At 37.0% G+C, this 21,062-nt stretch overlaps 1 protein-coding gene across 2 annotated transcripts; it reads left to right on the plus strand.

The window, feature by feature from the left end:
• Positions 1–10,581: 10,581 nt before the first annotated feature.
• LOC146685382 (uncharacterized) lies at positions 10,582–18,153 on the plus strand. 2 transcript variants are annotated; one of them, XM_085442165.1, is made up of 6 exons: positions 10,582–10,907; positions 11,404–11,442; positions 14,207–15,244; positions 15,338–15,493; positions 16,848–16,937; positions 17,542–18,153. In XM_085442165.1, exons 3-6 carry the CDS (start codon positions 14,894–14,896, stop codon positions 17,860–17,862), a joined length of 918 nt encoding a protein of 305 aa, XP_085298291.1. In that variant the 5' UTR covers positions 10,582–10,907; positions 11,404–11,442; positions 14,207–14,893; the 3' UTR covers positions 17,863–18,153. The 2 variants fall into 2 exon arrangements, with proteins under 2 accessions (XP_085298291.1, XP_085298292.1); XM_085442166.1 differs by lacking the exons at positions 10,582–10,907; positions 11,404–11,442 and adding an exon at positions 13,516–13,640.
• The last annotated feature ends 2,909 nt before the right edge of the window (positions 18,154–21,062 follow it).

Genomic DNA, 21,062 nt, shown 5'->3' on the forward strand with positions numbered 1-21,062 from the left:
GAACTCAATATCCCCGTGCTGGGCAAACAGAACAGTTCTTTGCAGCCGTTTGAGCTAAGATTTTAAAATTATTCACATAATGAAAACGTATACTTTGTCTCGGGCGAGTTTCCCATTCAAATGCATGTAACAGTGAGAAACACACTGTCTTGGCGAAATAAAGCGTTTTTGAACAACTTTATATAAATCGCTGTAACTTTTGATAGAAGACTCAGACAAACATGTTTATGGCTTTATCTTATAGAACTCAATATCCCCGTGCTGGGCAAACAGAACAGGTCTTTGCAGCCGTTTGAGCTAAGATTTTAAAATTATTCACATAATGAAAACCTATACTTTGTCTCGGGCGAGTTTCCCATTCAAATGCATGTAACAGTGAGAAACACACTGTCTTGGCGAAATAAAGCGTTTTTGAACAACTTTATATAAATCGGTGTAACTTTTGATAGAAGACTCAGACAAACATGTTTATGGCTTTATCTTATAGAACTCAATATCCCCGTGCTGGGCAAACAGGTTTTGCAGCCGTTTGAGCTAAGATTTTAAAATTATTCACATAATGAAAACCTATACTTTGTCTCGGGCGAGTTTCCCATTCAAATGCATGTAACAGTGAGAAACACATTGTCTTGGCGAAATAAAGCGTTTTTGCACAACTTTATATAAATCGGTGTAACTTTTGATAGACGACTCAGACACACATGTCTATGGCTTCATCTTAAAGAATTCAATATCCTCGTGCTGGGCAAACAGGTTTTGCAGCCGTTTGAGCTAAGATTTTAAAATTATTCACATAATGAAAACCTATACTTTGTTTCAGGCGAGTTTCCCATTCAAATGCATGTAACAGTGAGAAACACACTGTCTTGGCGAAATAAAGCGTTTTTGAACAACTTCATATAAATCGCTGTAACTTTTGATAGAAGACTCAGACAAACATGTTTATGGCTTTATCTTATAGAACTCAATATCCCCGTGCTGGGCAAACAGGTTTTGCAGCCGTTTGAGCTAAGATTTTAAAATTATTCACATAATGAAAACCTATACTTTGTTTCAGGCGAGTTTCCCATTCAAATGCATGTAACAGTGAGAAACACATTGTCTTGGCGAAATAAAGCGTTTTTGAACAACTTCATATAAATCGCTGTAACTTTTGATAGAAGACTCAGACAAACATGTTTATGGCTTTATCTTATAGAACTCAATATCCCCGTGCTGGGCAAACAGGTTTTGCAGCCGTTTGAGCTAAGATTTTAAAATTATTCACATAATGAAAACCTATACTTTGTCTCGGGCGAGTTTCCCATTCAAATGCATGTAACAGTGAGAAACACACTGTCTTGGCGAAATAAAGCGTTTTTGAACAACTTCATATAAATCGCTGTAACTTTTGATAGAAGACTCAGACAAACATGTTTATGGCTTTATCTTATAGAACTCAATATCCCCGTGCTGGGCAAACAGAACAGGTCTTTGCAGCCGTTTGAGCTAAGATTTTAAAATTATTCACATAATGAAAACCTATACTTTGTCTCGGGCGAGTTTCCCATTCAAATGCATGTAACAGTGAGAAACACACTGTCTTGGCGAAATAAAGCGTTTTTGAACAACTTCATATAAATCGCTGTAACTTTTGATAGAAGACTCAGACTAACATGTTTATGGCTTTATCTTATAGAACTCAATATCCCCGTGCTGGGCAAACAGAACAGGTCTTTGCAGCCGTTTGAGCTAAGATTTTAAAATTATTCACATAATGAAAACCTATACTTTGTCTCGGGCGAGTTTCCCATTCAAATGCATGTAACAGTGAGAAACACATTGTCTTGGCGAAATAAAGCGTTTTTGCACAACTTTATATAAATCGGTGCAACTTTTGATAGACGACTCAGACACACATGTCTATGGCTTCATCTTAAAGAATTCAATATCCTCGTGCTGGGCAAACAGGTTTTGCAGCCGTTTGAGCTAAGATTTTAAAATTATTCACATAATGAAAACCTATACTTTGTCTCGGGCGAGTTTCCCATTCAAATGCATGTAACAGTGAGAAACACATTGTCTTGGCGAAATAAAGCGTTTTTGCACAACTTTATATAAATCGGTGCAACTTTTGATAGACGACTCAGACACACATGTCTATGGCTTCATCTTAAAGAATTCAATATCCTCGTGCTGGGCAAACAGGTTTTGCAGCCGTTTGAGCTAAGATTTTAAAATTATTCACATAATGAAAACGTATACTTTGTTTCAGGCGAGTTTCCCATTCAAATGCATGTAACAGTGAGAAACACACTGTCTTGGCGAAATAAAGCGTTTTTGAACAACTTCATATAAATCGCTGTAACTTTTGATAGAAGACTCAGACTAACATGTTTATGGCTTTATCTTATAGAACTCAATATCCCCGTGCTGGGCAAACAGAACAGGTCTTTGCAGCCTTTTGAGCTAAGATTTTAAAATTATTCACATAATGAAAACCTATACTTTGTCTCGGGCGAGTTTCCCATTCAAATGCATGTAACAGTGAGAAACACACTGTCTTGGCGAAATAAAGCGTTTTTGAACAACTTTATATAAATCGCTGTAACTTTTGATAGAAGACTCAGACAAACATGTTTATGGCTTTATCTTATAGAACTCAATATCCCCGTGCTGGGCAAACAGGTTTTGCAGCCGTTTGAGCTAAAATTTTAAAATTATTCACATAATGAAAACCTATACTTTGTCTCGGGCGAGTTTCCCATTCAAATGCATGTAACAGTGAGAAACACATTGTCTTGGCGAAATAAAGCGTTTTTGCACAACTTTATATAAATCGCTGTAACTTTTGATAGAAGACTCAGACAAACATGTTTATGGCTTTATCTTAAAGAATTCAATATCCTCGTGCTGGGCAAACAGGTTTTGCAGCCGTTTGAGCTAAGATTTTAAAATTATTCACATAATGAAAACCTATACTTTGTTTCAGGCGAGTTTCCCATTCAAATGCATGTAACAGTGAGAAACACACTGTCTTGGCGAAATAAAGCGTTTTTGAACAACTTCATATAAATCGCTGTAACTTTTGATAGAAGACTCAGAAACACATGTTTATGGCTTTATCTTATAGAACTCAATATCCCCGTGCTGGGCAAACAGGTTTTGCAGCCGTTTGAGCTAAGATTTTAAAATTATTCACATAATGAAAACCTATACTTTGTCTCGGGCGAGTTTCCCATTCAAATGCATGTAACAGTGAGAAACACATTGTCTTGGCGAAAGAAAGCGTTTTTGTACAACTTTATATAAATCGGTGTAACCTTTGATAGACGACTCAGACACACATGTCTATGGCTTCATCTTAAAGAATTCAATATCCTCGTGCTGGGCAAACAGGTTTTGCAGCCGTTTGAGCTAAGATTTTAAAATTATTCACATAATGAAAACCTATACTTTGTTTCAGGCGAGTTTCCCATTCAAATGCATGTAACAGTGAGAAACACATTGTCTTGGCGAAATAAAGCGTTTTTGAACAACTTCATATAAATAGCTGTAACTTTTGATAGAAGACTCAGACAAACATGTTTATGGCTTTATCTTATAGAACTCAATATCCCCGTGCTGGGCAAACAGGTTTTGCAGCCGTTTGAGCTAAGATTTTAAAATTATTCACATAATGAAAACCTATACTTTGTTTCAGGCAAGTTTCCCATTCAAATGCATGTAACAGTGAGAAACACACTGTCTTGGCGAAATAAAGCGTTTTTGAACAACTTCATATAAATCGCTGTAACTTTTGATAGAAGACTCAGAAACACATGTTTATGGCTTTATCTTATAGAACTCAATATCCCCGTGCTGGGCAAACAGGTTTTGCAGCCGTTTGAGCTAAGATTTTAAAATTATTCACATAATGAAAACCTATACTTTGTCTCGGGCGAGTTTCCCATTCAAATGCATGTAACAGTGAGAAACACATTGTCTTGGCGAAATAAAGCGTTTTTGCACAACTTTATATAAATCGGTGTAACTTTTGATAGACGACTCAGACACACATGTCTATGGCTTCATCTTAAAGAATTCAATATCCTCGTGCTGGGCAAACAGGTTTTGCAGCCGTTTGAGCTAAGATTTTAAAATTATTCACATAATGAAAACCTATACTTTGTTTCAGGCGAGTTTCCCATTCAAATGCATGTAACAGTGAGAAACACACTGTCTTGGCGAAATAAAGCGTTTTTGAACAACTTCATATAAATCGCTGTAACTTTTGATAGAAGACTCAGTCTAACATGTTTATGGCTTTATCTTATAGAACTCAATATCCCCGTGCTGGGCAAACAGGTTTTGCAGCCGTTTGAGCTAAGATTTTAAAATTATTCACATAATGAAAACCTATACTTTGTCTCGGGCGAGTTTCCCATTCAAATGCATGTAACAGTGAGAAACACATTGTCTTGGCGAAATAAAGCGTTTTTGCACAACTTTATATAAATCGGTGTAACTTTTGATAGACGACTCAGACACACATGTCTATGGCTTCATCTTAAAGAATTCAATATCCTCGTGCTGGGCAAACAGGTTTTGCAGCCGTTTGAGCTAAGATTTTAAAATTATTCACATAATGAAAACCTATACTTTGTTTCAGGCGAGTTTCCCATTCAAATGCATGTAACAGTGAGAAACACACTGTCTTGGCGAAATAAAGCGTTTTTGAACAACTTCATATAAATCGCTGTAACTTTTGATAGAAGACTCAGAAACACATGTTTATGGCTTTATCTTATAGAACTCAATATCCCCGTGCTGGGCAAACAGGTTTTGCAGCCGTTTGAGCTAAGATTTTAAAATTATTCACATAATGAAAACCTATACTTTGTCTCGGGCGAGTTTCCCATTCAAATGCATGTAACAGTGAGAAACACATTGTCTTGGCGAAATAAAGCGTTTTTGCACAACTTTATATAAATCGGTGCAACTTTTGATAGACGACTCAGACACACATGTCTATGGCTTCATCTTAAAGAATTCAATATCCTCGTGCTGGGCAAACAGGTTTTGCAGCCGTTTGAGCTAAGATTTTAAAATTATTCACATAATGAAAACCTATACTTTGTCTCGGGCGAGTTTCCCATTCAAATGCATGTAACAGTGAGAAACACACTGTCTTGGCGAAATAAAGCGTTTTTGAACAACTTCATATAAATCGCTGTAACTTTTGATAGAAGACTCAGAAACACATGTTTATGGCTTTATCTTATAGAACTCAATATCCCCGTGCTGGGCAAACAGAACAGGTCTTTGCAGCCGTTTGAGCTAAGATTTTAAAATTATTCACATAATGAAAACCTATACTTTGTCTCGGGCGAGTTTCCCATTCAAATGCATGTAACAGTGAGAAACACACTGTCTTGGCGAAATAAAGCGTTTTTGCACAACTTTATATAAATCGGTGCAACTTTTGATAGAAGACTCAGACACACATGTCTATGGCTTCATCTTAAAGAATTCAATATCCTCGTGCTGGGCAAACAGGTTTTTGCAGCCGATTGAGCTAAGATTTTAAAATTATTCACATAATGAAAACCTATACTTTGTTTCAGGCGAGTTTCCCATTCAAATGCATGTAACAGTGAGAAACACACTGTCTTGGCGAAAGAAAGCATTTTCGTACAACTTCATATAAATCGCTGTAACTTTTGATAGACGACTCAGACACACATGTCTATGGCTTCATCTTAAAGAATTCAATATCCTCGTGCTGGGCAAACAGGTTTTGCAGCCGTTTGAGCTAAGATTTTAAAATTATTCACATAATGAAAACCTATACTTTGTTTCAGGCGAGTTTCCCATTCAAATGCATGTAACAGTGAGAAACGCATTGTCTTGGCGACAGAAAGCGTTTTCGTACAACTTCATATAAATCGCTGTAACTTTTGATAGAAGACTCAGACACACATGTCTATGGCTTCATCTTAAAGAATTCAATATCCCCGTGCTGGGCAAACAGGTTTTGCAGCCGTTTGAGCTAAGATTTTAAAATTATTCACATAATGAAAACCTATACTTTGTTTCAGGCGAGTTTCCCATTCAAATGCATGTAACAGTGAGAAACACACTGTCTTGGCGAAATAAAGCGTTTTTGAACAACTTCATATAAATCGCTGTAACTTTTGATAGAAGACTCAGACAAACATGTTTATGGCTTTATCTTATAGAACTCAATATCCCCGTGCTGGGCAAACAGGTTTTGCAGCCGTTTGAGCTAAGATTTTAAAATTATTCACATAATGAAAACCTATACTTTGTCTCGGGCGAGTTTCCCATTCAAATGCATGTAACAGTGAGAAACACACTGTCTTGGCGAAATAAAGCGTTTTTGAACAACTTCATATAAATCGCTGTAACTTTTGATAGAAGACTCAGTCTAACATGTTTATGGCTTTATCTTATAGAACTCAATATCCCCGTGCTGGGCAAACAGAACAGGTCTTTGCAGCCGTTTGAGCTAAGATTTTAAAATTATTCACATAATGAAAACCTATACTTTGTTTCAGGCGAGTTTCCCATTCAAATGCATGTAACAGTGAGAAACACACTGTCTTGGCGAAATAAAGCGTTTTTGAACAACTTCATATAAATCGCTGTAACTTTTGATAGAAGACTCAGAAACACATGTTTATGGCTTTATCTTATAGAACTCAATATCCCCGTGCTGGGCAAACAGGTTTTGCAGCCGTTTGAGCTAAGATTTTAAAATTATTCACATAATGAAAACCTATACTTTGTCTCGGGCGAGTTTCCCATTCAAATGCATGTAACAGTGAGAAACACACTGTCTTGGCGAAATAAAGCGTTTTTGCACAACTTTATATAAATCGGTGCAACTTTTGATAGAAGACTCAGACACACATGTCTATGGCTTCATCTTAAAGAATTCAATATCCTCGTGCTGGGCAAACAGGTTTTGCAGCCGTTTGAGCTAAGATTTTAAAATTATTCACATAATGAAAACCTATACTTTGTTTCAGGCGAGTTTCCCATTCAAATGCATGTAACAGTGAGAAACACACTGTCTTGGCGAAATAAAGCGTTTTTGAACAACTTCATATAAATCGCTGTAACTTTTGATAGAAGACTCAGACAAACATGTTTATGGCTTTATCTTATAGAACTCAATATCCCCGTGCTGGGCAAACAGGTTTTGCAGCCGTTTGAGCTAAGATTTTAAAATTATTCACATAATGAAAACCTATACTTTGTCTCGGGCGAGTTTCCCATTCAAATGCATGTAACAGTGAGAAACACACTGTCTTGGCGAAATAAAGCGTTTTTGCACAACTTCATATAAATCGGTGCAACTTTTGATAGAAGACTCAGACAAACATGTTTATGGCTTTATCTTATAGAACTCAATATCCCCGTGCTGGGCAAACAGGTTTTGCAGCCGTTTGAGCTAAGATTTTAAAATTATTCACATAATGAAAACCTATACTTTGTCTCGGGCGAGTTTCCCATTCAAATGCATGTAACAGTGAGAAACACACTGTCTTGGCGAAATAAAGCGTTTTTGCACAACTTTATATAAATCGGTGCAACTTTTGATAGAAGACTCAGACACACATGTCTATGGCTTCATCTTAAAGAACTCAATATCCTCGTGCTGGGCAAACAGGTTTTGCAGCCGTTTGAGCTAAGATTTTAAAATTATTCACATAATGAAAACCTATACTTTGTTTCAGGCGAGTTTCCCATTCAAATGCATGTAACAGTGAGAAACACACCGTCTTGGCGAAAGAAAGCATTTTCGTACAACTTCATATAAATCGGTGCAACTTTTGATAGACGACTCAGACACACATGTCTATGGCTTCATCTTAAAGAATTCAATATCCTCGTGCTGGGCAAACAGGTTTTGCAGCCGTTTGAGCTAAGATTTTAAAATTATTCACATAATGAAAACCTATACTTTGTCTCGGGCGAGTTTCCCATTCAAATGCATGTAACAGTGAGAAACACACTGTCTTGGCGAAATAAAGCGTTTTTGAACAACTTCATATAAATCGCTGTCACTTTTGATAGAAGACTCAGAAACACATGATCATGGCTTTATCTTATAGAACTCAATATCCCCGTGCTGGGCAAACAGGTTTTGCAGCCGATTGAGCTAAGATTTTAAAATTATTCACATAATGAAAACCTATACTTTGTTTCAGGCGAGTTTCCCATTCAAATGCATGTAACAGTGAGAAACACACCGTCTTGGCGAAAGAAAGCGTTTTCGTACAACTTCATATAAATCGCTGTAACTTTTGATAGAAGACTCAGAAACACATGATCATGGCTTTATCTTATAGAACTCAATATCCCCGTGCTGGGCAAACAGGTTTTGCAGCCGATTGAGCTAAGATTTTAAAATTATTCACATAATGAAAACCTGTACTTTGTCTCGGGCGAGTTTCCCATTCAAATGCATGTAACAGTGAGAAACACACCGTCTTGGCGAAAGAAAGCATTTTCGTACAACTTCATATAAATCGGTGCAACTTTTGATAGACGACTCAGAAACACATGTCTATGGCTTCATCTTAAAGAATTCAATATCCTCGTGCTGGGCAAACAGGTTTTGCAGCCGTTTGAGCTAAGATTTTAAAATTATTCACATAATGAAAACCTATACTTTGTCTCGGGCGAGTTTCCCATTCAAATGCATGTAACAGTGAGAAACACATTGTCTTGGCGAAATAAAGCGTTTTTGCACAACTTTATATAAATCGCTGTAACTTTTGATAGAAGACTCAGACACAAATGTCTATGGCTTCATCTTAAAGAATTCAATATCCTCGTGCTGGGCAAACAGGTTTTGCAGCCGTTTGAGCTAAGATTTTAAAATTATTCACATAATGAAAACCTGTACTTTGTCTCGAGCGAGTTTCCCATTCAAATGCATGTAACAGTGAGAAACACATTGTCTTGGCGAAATAAAGCGTTTTTGCACAACTTTATATAAATCGGTGCAACTTTTGATAGGCGACTCAGAAACACATGTCTATGGCTTCATCTTAAAGAATTCAATATCCTCGTGCTGGGCAAACAGGTTTTGCAGCCGTTTGAGCTAAGATTTTAAAATTATTCACATAATGAAAACCTATACTTTGTCTCGGGCGAGTTTCCCATTCAAATGCATGTAACAGTGAGAAACACACTGTCTTGGCGAAATAAAGCGTTTTTGAACAACTTCATATAAATCGCTGTAACTTTTGATAGAAGACTCAGAAACACATGATCATGGCTTTATCTTATAGAACTCAATATCCCCGTGCTGGGCAAACAGGTTTTGCAGCCGTTTGAGCTAAGATTTTAAAATTATTCACATAATGAAAACCTATACTTTGTTTCAGGCGAGTTTCCCATTCAAATGCATGTAACAGTGAGAAACACACTGTCTTGGCGAAATAAAGCGTTTTTGAACAACTTCATATAAATCGCTGTAACTTTTGATAGACGACTCAGACACACATGTCTATGGCTTCATCTTAAAGAATTCAATATCCTCGTGCTGGGCAAACAGGTTTTGCAGCCGTTTGAGCTAAGATTTTAAAATTATTCACATAATGAAAACCTGTACTTTGTCTCGGGCGAGTTTCCCATTCAAATGCATGTAACAGTGAGAAACACATTGTCTTGGCGAAATAAAGCGTTTTTGCACAACTTTATATAAATCGGTGCAACTTTTGATAGGCGACTCAGAAACACATGTCTATGGCTTCATCTTAAAGAATTCAATATCCTCGTGCTGGGCAAACAGGTTTTGCAGCCGTTTGAGCTAAGATTTTAAAATTATTCACATAATGAAAACCTATACTTTGTCTCGGGCGAGTTTCCCATTCAAATGCATGTAACAGTGAGAAACACACTGTCTTGGCGAAATAAAGCGTTTTTGAACAACTTCATATAAATCGCTGTAACTTTTGATAGAAGACTCAGAAACACATGATCATGGCTTTATCTTATAGAACTCAATATCCCCGTGCTGGGCAAACAGGTTTTGCAGCCGTTTGAGCTAAGATTTTAAAATTATTCACATAATGAAAACCTATACTTTGTTTCAGGCGAGTTTCCCATTCAAATGCATGTAACAGTGAGAAACACACTGTCTTGGCGAAATAAAGCGTTTTTGAACAACTTCATATAAATCGCTGTAACTTTTGATAGACGACTCAGACACACATGTCTATGGCTTCATCTTAAAGAATTCAATATCCCCGTGCTGGGCAAACAGAACAGGTCTTTGCAGCCGTTTGAGCTAAGATTTTAAAATTATTCACATAATGAAAACCTGTACTTTGTCTCGGGCGAGTTTCCCATTCAAATGCATGTAACAGTGAGAAACACACTGTCTTGGCGAAATAAAGCGTTTTTGAACAACTTCATATAAATCGCTGTAACTTTTGATAGAAGACTCAGACAAACATGTTTATGGCTTTATCTTATAGAACTCAATATCCCCGTGCTGGGCAAACACACTGAAAAAAATGTTTTTTTGGCCCTGTAATTATTATTTCAATTAGCTATATAAATTTTACAAAAAATTACAAATTCAGTGCTATTACTTTAAAATAGCAGTTTTTCTTGTAGTGCATTACTTGAGGATTGTTTGTAATTATGTGTCCTCAGTTTTGTATGTAAATTGAATCATTCGATCCAAGTAATATTCACTAAACCAATTCATTGGCTTAATTAGTTGATATTTCCAAGTAAAATGTAATGGAGTGACATCAGTGAATATGGCCACCTTCTCTGCATTCGGAGCATGACGTCAAAGCCCCTCCCCACATTTGAGCGGTCTTTCTTCAGACATACCATGGTCCACATTTCGACGGTTGGCAGACTTGACGGAAACGGGAAGAAGTAGAACCATGAATGTAAGTTTTAAGCGGAACAAACTTTGTACGTTCCTGTTGGCTCACCTACTTAAGTCAGTTTCTCCGCACTGAAAGAAGCTGCGCTAGCAAATAGTGTATTTTCCTGCTAGACTTGCTGACTAACTTTCCTGGCAGGAGGTATGTCCAGAATTTCCCACAGCACTTTACAGCTTAGATGGCCACCTAAACAACACACGCCTGCTGCCTTAACTAACGTCTTTGTGAATAAAACGACCACGGTCCAGTTTAAAATAATTGCTGCACAGCTGCCATGAGGTGTATTTTGAAAAATAACAAAACAAAAAACGATATACGCACTCGATTTCACTCAAGTCTTCATATTGACCTGTTTTAAATTTGCCACCGAACTAACATATGTAAAAAAAATAATAATAATATCAGTGTGCATCCTTGAGTTAGTAGAAATTAGTTGAAAAGCATATAGATAACCTTTTTTCTTTTTTTTTTTTCTTTTTTTTTTCTTTTTTTTTTACAGAACATAGGACCTTCTGACTGCTAATTTGAACTCCACAAGGTAAGATCAAATTAGTAACGATTAGGTTTAACTTGTCACATAATTTGTCTGTTTAAGGTGCCACAACATGAGATGGATGTGTAAGATATGTAGCTTTGAGTCAGAGAAGAGGTTGGGATTGTTAAAACACTACAGACTAAAGCATGGAAATGGTGGTCGCAGCCAGTCAGTCCCTTGTCTTCACACTGATTGCCCTTGCTCGTTTAAAACATTTAATGCCCTTAAGACCCATTTGTCTCGACACCATGTGAAGATGGTCACACAAAGTGGACCTCTTTCATTTACTTGTCTACTTTGCTGCTCTGTTTTTTTTTAATTCAGAGAAGCAGTATTTTGAGCACCTTAACAACCACTTAAGGAAGTTTGAAGTAGTTGCATGTGTCTTCAAAGATTGCAACTTCAGTACAAATATTTATTCCACCTTTGCTACACATAGACACAGAAAACACCAGTCACACACCCTTGAGGATTTTAAAACTGAAGTATTAAAAAGCAAACCTAATGAACCCATGTTTGCTCAGGATGAGACCTATGTGGAAGAGAGCTTAGAGCTTTGGGATGGGGAACCACAGGAGTTGTCTCAAGATATAAAAGAGAAATTTGGCCATCTATTTTTAAAGTTAGAAAGCATGTTCAATGTCCCAAACAAATGCATTGATGAAATAGTAGATGAGCTTCAGTTTATATCCACCTCTGCATCTGGTCCACTTTTAAGAGATGTGGTGGTGTCCACCTTGAAAAGCCATAACTGTGATCTGGATCCAGCCATTATCTCAGATTTAGTGAAAAATCTTTGTGAGACACACCCTATAAGTACTGCCTTGGGGACAGGTGGCCCTTTCACAACTTATTACAAGAGAAGAGAATTTATGAAGAAGCATTTTTCAGTTGTTGAACCAGAAGAACACATACTTGATTAAAAAAAAGGGCAAAACCTTCCAGTATGTCCCAATATTGCCCTCCTTGGTGCAGGTCCTAAGTAAGTCTTTTCAAGAAAACACATTTGAAGGTGAAAAAAAAACTGAAAATGACTTTAAGTACCAGACATTTCGTGATGGATCTCACTATCAAAACAACAAGTTTTTCTCTGTAGAGGAGAACAGAGTGAGTCTCATCCTGTACATTGATGACTTTGAGGTATGTAATCCTCTTGGGACATCTCGAAAAAAGCACAAAGTCACAGCTGTCTATTGGGTGTTGGGAAACATTCCGGTGCAATTACGTTCCACATTGACATCAATCTACCTTGCAATTCTGTGTAAGGCTGAAGACACCAAGCAGTTTGGATTCCAGCGAGTTTTAGAGCCACTGTTAACAGATATCCAAAGCTTGGAGAAAGATGGTCTTTTTGTTCCAGCGTTAGGGAAAGCCATTAAAGGGACTGTGGTCAGTGTGGTGGCAGATAATTTGGGGGCGCACTCTGTGGCAGGATTTGTCGAAAGCTTTGCAGGGTCATACATCTGCCGGTTTGTGTTGGGGAGCGATCCAAGTTTCAGTCCAATGAAGTGAGATCTGGGTCTTTTCATCAAAGAACCAAAGATCAACATACACTGCATGTACAGACAGCTGTGTCTAGTCCAGATCACCCTCATTGTTATGGTGTAAAAAAACAGTGTGCATTGTCAGAAAAACTTGAGCATTTTCATGTTACATCTGGTTACCCTCCAGATGTTTTACATGATCTGCTGGAGGGTATTGTTCCAGTGGAACTGGCTTTGGCATTTGATAACTTGATCAAGAAAAAATATTTTTCTCTCATGGAACTGAATGATGCCATTTCCAATTTCCCATACAAGTGGAGTGATAAAACAAATCGCCCTCATCTCATTCCTGCTAACTTTTCGACTCGAAAATCAGTAGGGGGCAACGCACATGAAAATTGGTGCTTATTACGTCTTTTGCCTCTGATTATAGGTTTAAAAGTACCCCAACAAGAGCCTGTATGGCAGATGCTGATGACACTGAAAGACATTGTGGACCTTGTCATGTCTCGAGCCCATACTGAAGAAAGCATTTGCTATCTTGACAGCATCATTTCAGAACACCAAAGCAGATTCCTTGATGTTTTCCCCCAACATAAGCTCATTCCCAAGCACCATTTCCTTGAGCACTATCCTCAGCTCATTCGGGAATTTGGCCCCCTAGCTGCCCTCTGGACAATGAGATTCGAGGCCAAACACAGCTTTTTCAAGAAGGTGGTAAGACACACTGGTTGTTTCAGGAATATTTTGCTGTCTCTTGCAAATAAGCACCAGCTCATGGTTGCATATCATCAATCACATTCTGTCAAACCATCACTTGCGGTCACAAAAACAACAGAGGTCTCTTTAGATGTGCTTAAGGATGATCTAAAAGACCTGGTGAAATGCAGATTCCCTGCTGTTACAGCTGTGCATGTTGCCAATAATGTGTGCAGTTTAGGCACCAACTATGCAGTGGGAATGTTGTTGTGTTGTGGTTCCACTGCAGGACTGCCTGACTTTTCTGAAGTGTTACAGATAATGGTGATTTGTAACAAACTGACTTTTTTCGTGAGACAACAAAATACATGGTACAATGAACACCTGAGGAGTTATGAGCTGGAGAACACAGGGAGTGTGCAGTTACTTGAGCAAAGAGAGCTTAAAGATTTTTATCCTTTGGCTTCATACACCCTTGCAGGAAGACGCCTGACAACTTTAAAGCACCACATTTGCCTATCTTTTTGAAATGTGAGGAGAGAAGCTTGTGAATAAATGTCTGTATTTCTCTTCTGTTGTTGCAGCTTCTTCCTGTTGATATGGCACCCTCAGCGAAACTGCGGATAATTTTTGGGGAGGATGATGTCCACAAACTACTTTTACCTGCAGGCATCCCAAGCACACTTCAGGACCTCAATGATGTTCTTCGAGAGACATTTGATATTACAGGACCATTCACTGTTATGTACCAGGACATGGATTTCGATGGTCAGTTCTTCACTTTGACCTCGATTGAGGAAGTACAAGATAAAGCTAACCTCAAAGTAGTAAAAACTGAACCAGTAATCTTAAGTCTCACTACTGTGGACATGTTCTGAGTCGAATCTCCAGTTCCACTATCTACAGAAGCAAGCTCCTCCTCATCTGCATGCGACACAATCCTGTTGTCCTCCCCAGATGAGAGTGGACCATCCTACAGGTCTAAGCCATGGCCATTTAAGTTTGAAATACCAGACTTCTCTTATGATATAGACCTTGCACTGGAAGCAGGAAAGCAAGCTTATGAAAATGATGGCACACTTTTGAACAACCCAAGCGTAACTAGTAGCATTCTTGAGAAGCTTGCAGAGACTATATTTGGCTTCACAGCATATCCAACTGGTGTCCAGATTTTAGCTGTTGCTGAAGCCTTGGTAGCAAAATACCCATGCCTCAAAGAGCCAGGTTCTTTTAATGGCCTATATGGTTGGCAACAGAGGATAAAGTATAAAATGGGCAACTACAGGGCAAAGTTAAGAGGTCACCAATTAGCCATTCCAGAGCTCGAGGTGAACACACTGAAGAGACGATGCTCCAGTGAAGAGGGTTCACTTAAAGGCTTTAAAAGGGCCAAAAAAGCTGAAGTCAACTATCTGCCACCACTGCCATTCGGTGAGACTGAGGAAACCTTAGAGATGGATAGACTAGATTTGCTGAAGGAAATGAAGAAGAAGAACAATGAGAGGGCAATTAATGAGAAAATGGAGAAGTCTTTCGCTATGAGAAGAAAAGAGGTTGTCAAGGATTGCCCCGCAATCCAAGACCTCTTAGAGAGGTGGCCTTCTCTGTTCTGTGAAAATCAGGTAAATCCAGTTCTTGTTCATGCAGCAACTAAGTGTATGTGAGATCTCATGAGTCATCTTTGACATGATTTTGTGTTTTATCTCTCATTTCAGATCAAAGAGGAGTTTAAGCGAATAACCACAATTCATCTGGAGCGAACGTTTTTGTCCAGATTGGACAGGTACACCACCAAACTCCTGGAGATATTTCGAAGGAAGGGCGGGACTGCAGGGACCAAAATAAAACCAATGTTGGACTCACTCAATAAGGTAAAATTTTAAATTATTTTAATTACATAATCTAATGGAAAAGATGAGGTCATACACACTGAGAATGTATCACTCTTATTTAAAGGACAAGTTGACAAGTTTGTTATTTTAAACTTAAAGCTTTGTTTTCAGATTGTTTATGATGAAATCGAACGATTTTGATTGAAATTTGGACACATGCTGCTGGCCGGAGCTTTTTTGGTTTCTGTGGTAGCACACCCCCACCTCCACAATGGCTTCATACAAAGACGTGAAACTCACCGAGTGGTCAGGGGTGTTCACTGATATGTTCACACACAAATCGTTGCAAAAATGCTTTCCAACAGGTGTTTTACCATTTGTTGTAAAACTGGACCTATTTTTTCAAACGCCTTACACCTGTACATTCTTCCACCGAGAGCTTGAATAATAGAATGGAATAGCGGCGGACTAATACCGTACATCACAGCACATCTAATACAAGTCAATGGAGTTGGACAAAAACTACAATAAAAACCAGTTGGAAAGTATCTTTTGCAGCGATTTTTGTGTGAACATATCAGTGAACACTTCTGACCACTCGGTGAGTTTCACGTCTTTGTAAACGACAGTTTTATGCATTTTAGGAAGGATTGTTCCAGTGCACCTATGAAGCCATTGTGGAGGTGGGGATGTGCTACCACAGAAACCAAAAAAGCTCGGGCCAGCAGCATGTGTCCAAATTTCAATCAAAATCGTTCGATTTCATCATAAACTGAAAACAGGGCTTTAAGTGTAAAATACTGAACTTGTCCTTTATTCTGATCAGTGTCTGTGTTGGCTGAAACTGTTCTCCTGATCCTGACACTGTGGCCACAATTAACAATTTATGCACATGATTGTCTCTACAAGTGTATACAAACCTGTCATCTCTCCCTTAATATGCGCTCAAAAGCAGAGAAATTTACAGAATTTTCAAAGTGACCCTCTGAGTGCAACGAGATCCCTTCCTGCTGCCCATAGACTCCAATACAATTATTTCCCAAAATATTACTCTTGTGTGTGGGAATTCCTGTCCTTGACTGGTTAATATTGTGATAGGAGGTACTGATATGTTGCAAAAAATTCATTTGCATGTCCAGTGATGAGGCAGAAAACTTTCCTCACTGGGCAGAGACAGTTTCTGGACCCACAGATTATGACATGCACTGGACTCTTGTCACATCGTTGAGAAATTCATGTTAAGTTGTACACTTCACAACGTTAGAATGTAGCTGCAGGCTTACATTCTCCATGGGTAACTTTCTGTTTACATCTGTATGTGCTGTTATGTATGTATGTTACATATGTTATGTTGTGTATTTTCTGCAATAAATTTTCTTTTTGGGTTTAATAGCATCATGTCGATGGCAGAAGGGACATTATCATTCGTTGCTTAGTTGAGTATCTTGGAGAGAGTGGAGAGGAGCTGATCAAAGACCATCAGGTATCTGATGATCATAATGACTGTATTAAAATTGTCTAACCTTATAATCTGGTCTTCACTTGTGATGATATATTGAAGGTCAAAGATTCTCTACACTCGTGATGTTTTTTAAAAAAGACTCAAGATTAATATTTTCAATCAGGCTTTTAACTAATTTCTTAAATCTTTATGCTCTTACCCTTTATTTTTTAAATCATATTTAATCTTTATCTTATCTGCCTTAAACTTTAACTTGCCTTTTGTCTGGTTTTTTTTCTGACTATTTAACGATCACTTATTAACTTTATTTTATGAGCAAAAGAGTATTTAATTTGATTATACCTTTATAACCTATTTTAATGATTTAATGGTTCTGGTCTACCAACACGCGTGCCGTCCCATGGACAGCTCCAGGCTGGATGGCCCCCAAAAGTGATTTTCTTTGTCTCAGGGTCAGCCTCTGTGAAGCACGTTCTGTAACTTTACGTATGAAAAGTGCCATATGAATATTGTTTGATTTGAGTATACTAAATTTTTTATTTTTACATTTTTTTTTCTCTTAACCTTTTCTTTTACTTGGAATCTATTCTAGTTATTTCTAATTGTGGTTTGTTTGTTTTCACAGGAGGACGTCAGCCAAGAAGCATTGAAAGAGGACTGCAGTAATCACATGATGAAGATCATCGTAATCCATCCCAATGTGGCACAGGAAAACCAAGATCCTGTGAACGTGTCGGTCATCATTGAGGGGACAGAAATTCTGGAGGACTGCGGAAGTGTGACAAACGCTTGCCTCCTGCTCATGGGTGTCATCTATGCTGTCAACTTAAGTTACCCACTGAAACTGAAATATACGTTTGAGGTATTTCAGAAGCTGTTTCTTGAGCTTGACATCCTTAAAATGTCACCAAAGGTCCGGTCTCTCCACAAGAAACTTTTAGTGTGAGTGTTCCAGTGTTATTTGTGCTTTTGTCCAGCACAATTAATTTGTTTGCATTTTGTCTGTTTTCTGACAGTAATTTCAAATGTTGCTCAGTTTTATACAAGTTCTTTCTGTCCTGAACGTTCTGAGAATGTCTGCAAAGGTAGTGATTGCAACTGTTAATGGACAGAGTTGATGTATGTGTTCTGAAAGTTGATTAGAAGAAAGGGGACAGTGCACACTGAGTTTTTGAATACCATGTTGTTGTTTTTTTGTATATGTGTATATGCTCTGTTTTGAAATTTGCGATCAAGAAGTTCTATGGCCATGTTTTTTGTGGTTATGTTATGTAGATATTTTAAATATATCTATGCCATTTCAACTGTGAAATAAAAGTGTCTCTTAAGCTGCAAATATTTGTTTTAGAAAATATTGATTTATTATTTAATAGAATAATAAGAATATTTATTCAATTCGATTAATATTAACTAGTACATTCATAATAAATATTACTTAATAATTACATAGAATATAACAAAGAAAAGATGAGTAAGAAACACAAAGAAATATCAGCAATGTTCACTTGGGTTTTGTAATTGGATGCAATGGTATTCTGAGTAAAAGTTACAACCTAAAATTTTTGCTAAAAGATTAGAAAGTATTCTTCCAGTTATTATAGGGGATGATCAAAATGGATTTGTTAAACATAGACAGGGTTTTCATAATGTAAGACGAGTTTTAAACATTCTTCATAATCAAAGTGAGCAGGACGATACAGCCATTCTCTCGCTTGACGCGGAGAAGGCTTTTGACAGAATTGAACGGTCATATCTTTTTGATGTCATTGTTAGATTTGGGTTTGGAAACGTATTTCTGCATTGGATCAAGCTATTACATTGTCATTCTGTGGCTCAGGTTAAGACAAATGAGATAATCTCTGAACAATTTGATATTAAAAGAGGGTGCCCGCAGGGTTCACCCTTATCTCCACTTTTATTCCTTTTAGCTATTGAACCTCTGGCAATAGCTGTTAGAAACAGCGGACAGATACAAGGTGTTAGGATTGGTAGAAAGGAACATAGAATTGCTTTATTTGCTGATGATATCATAATATTTTTAAAGCAATTAAAAAATTCTGTGCCCGCTGTAAAGGATTTATTAGATCAGTTTGGGGTTTTCTCAGGGTATAAAGTTAATGTAACAAAATCGTCATTAATGTTACTTAATCAAGGGTACATTCAAAATGTAAGTCAGAATATATCTGGCTTTACTGTTAACTCTGAATTCATCTATCTAGGTATTAAAATAGTTCCTTCATTAAAAGATGTGGTGGTACTTAACTATAATATAATACTACAGAAAATTTCCAAAGATTTGGAGCGTTGGATAAGTCTACCACTATCTATTATTGGAAGGATAAGCGTTATTAAAATGAATGTATTACCTAGACTGTTGTATATGTTTCAAAATGTCCCACTGGCTCCTCCTGCTGGATTATTTACTAAATTAACATCACTAATCAGAGAGTTTATCTGGAACAAGAAGCAGCCACGTATTCGTTTGTCTTTGTTGTACCTTCCCTTTGATACAGGGGGGTTGAAATGCCCCAACTTTTACTGGTACTATTTGGCTATTCAATTAAGGACAATAAGATTTTATTTTTCATCCCAAAATACCCCGTCATGGGTGGGGATGGAAGCAAATGCTCTTAAAATGCCATTAAATTTGTACTTATATTCTGCGAAATCCAAACAGTTAAAGAAAGAAACAAATAATCCTATAGTTCAAAACATGATTGAAGTCTGGTTTACAATAAAAGAAATGATGAATATTAAGAACAATCTCTCTCAGTTTAGCCCCATCTGGGGAAATGCCTTATTTGTACCAGGAAAGTTGGATGCAGGGTTTCAGGATTGGGCAGTAAAAGGTGTTAAGAAAGTGGGTGATCTGTTTTGTGATGGAGTAATGGTCTCATTTGAGGATTTAGTCTCAAAATTTCAAATCCCCCAAAAACACTTTTTTAAGTATTTACAAATTAGAAGTTTTATTTCATCTATGCAAAATAAATCCCTTAATTTTCCCCAATTAAGTAAGCTAGAGGAGTTTATGGTGAAAAAAGGTGGTAATAAAGGTTTAATTTCAACATTTTATAATTGGATTGTTTCTGCCTCTTCAGAAACATCAGTTTCTAAGTTGGAAGCTTGGAGAAAGGACCTAAGTATCAATATTTCTGAGGAGACATGGAAGTTAATTTGCTTAAAAGCACAAAAACAATCGATTAATAGTAATTTAAAATTATTACAATACAATTGGACTATGCAAACATATGTAACACCGGTGAAACTGAATAAATATAATAATAGAATACCAGATACATGTTTTAAATGTGGAGAAGCCCGTGGAACATTTTTTCATTGTATATGGGAATGTAGAATTGTTTGTGCCTTTTGGCAGGAGGTGATGAACAAAATAAACCAAATTTTAAATAAAAAGATCACTTTAGACGTAGAAATGATGATACTACAAGTGTATCCTAAAAATATTAAATTAACAACCTATCAAATTAAATTTATGGATTACTGTACATTACAGGCAAAACGTATGATTGCAATAAATTGGAAAACATCAGTTCCTCCTGCTATTGGCGCTTGGATAAACTCCTTGACACAGTGTATGGAAATGGAAAGGATTACGTACTTTCTGAAAAATAAGTTAATATATTTTGATGAAATTTGGAAGCCATTTAAACATTTTTTAAAAGTAGTAAATATAGAACAACTTATGTAGGAGAGTGGAGTAGGAGGAAATTGTTAGCATTGTGCATGCTATTTTTGTTTGTTCCTATTGAATATATTTTCTTCTTTCCCTTTTTTTTTCTTTTTCTCTTGAATTATGTATAAATGCCACATATGGCACAATTGTATATATATTTCATTTTGAGCTTGTTTTTTTTTTTTTTTTTTTTTTTTTTTTCTTTGGTCGGAAGAGAGCAGAGCGGGAGGTGAGGGTGGGGGAAAAGGGTTTCTATTACAACAGCATATTATGGGAAACTACCTTTGAATGTTGTTGAAAAAGTAATAAAAATATTTAAAACAAGAAAAAAAAAAAAAAAAAAGTTACAACCTGTAGATGAGTATTGCCAGTGCAATTTACTTGTGTATTTCACATAAAAAATAGATGGTTCTAGTAAGTAAATATTACTTAGAAATAGCCCGAGTAAAGAT

This window comes from Copadichromis virginalis, linkage group LG19 (assembly GCF_057382275.1).
Source record: "Copadichromis virginalis isolate Kocher_CV1m ecotype Utaka linkage group LG19, C_Virginalis_male_GT1.1, whole genome shotgun sequence".
NCBI lineage: Eukaryota > Metazoa > Chordata > Actinopteri > Cichliformes > Cichlidae > Copadichromis > Copadichromis virginalis.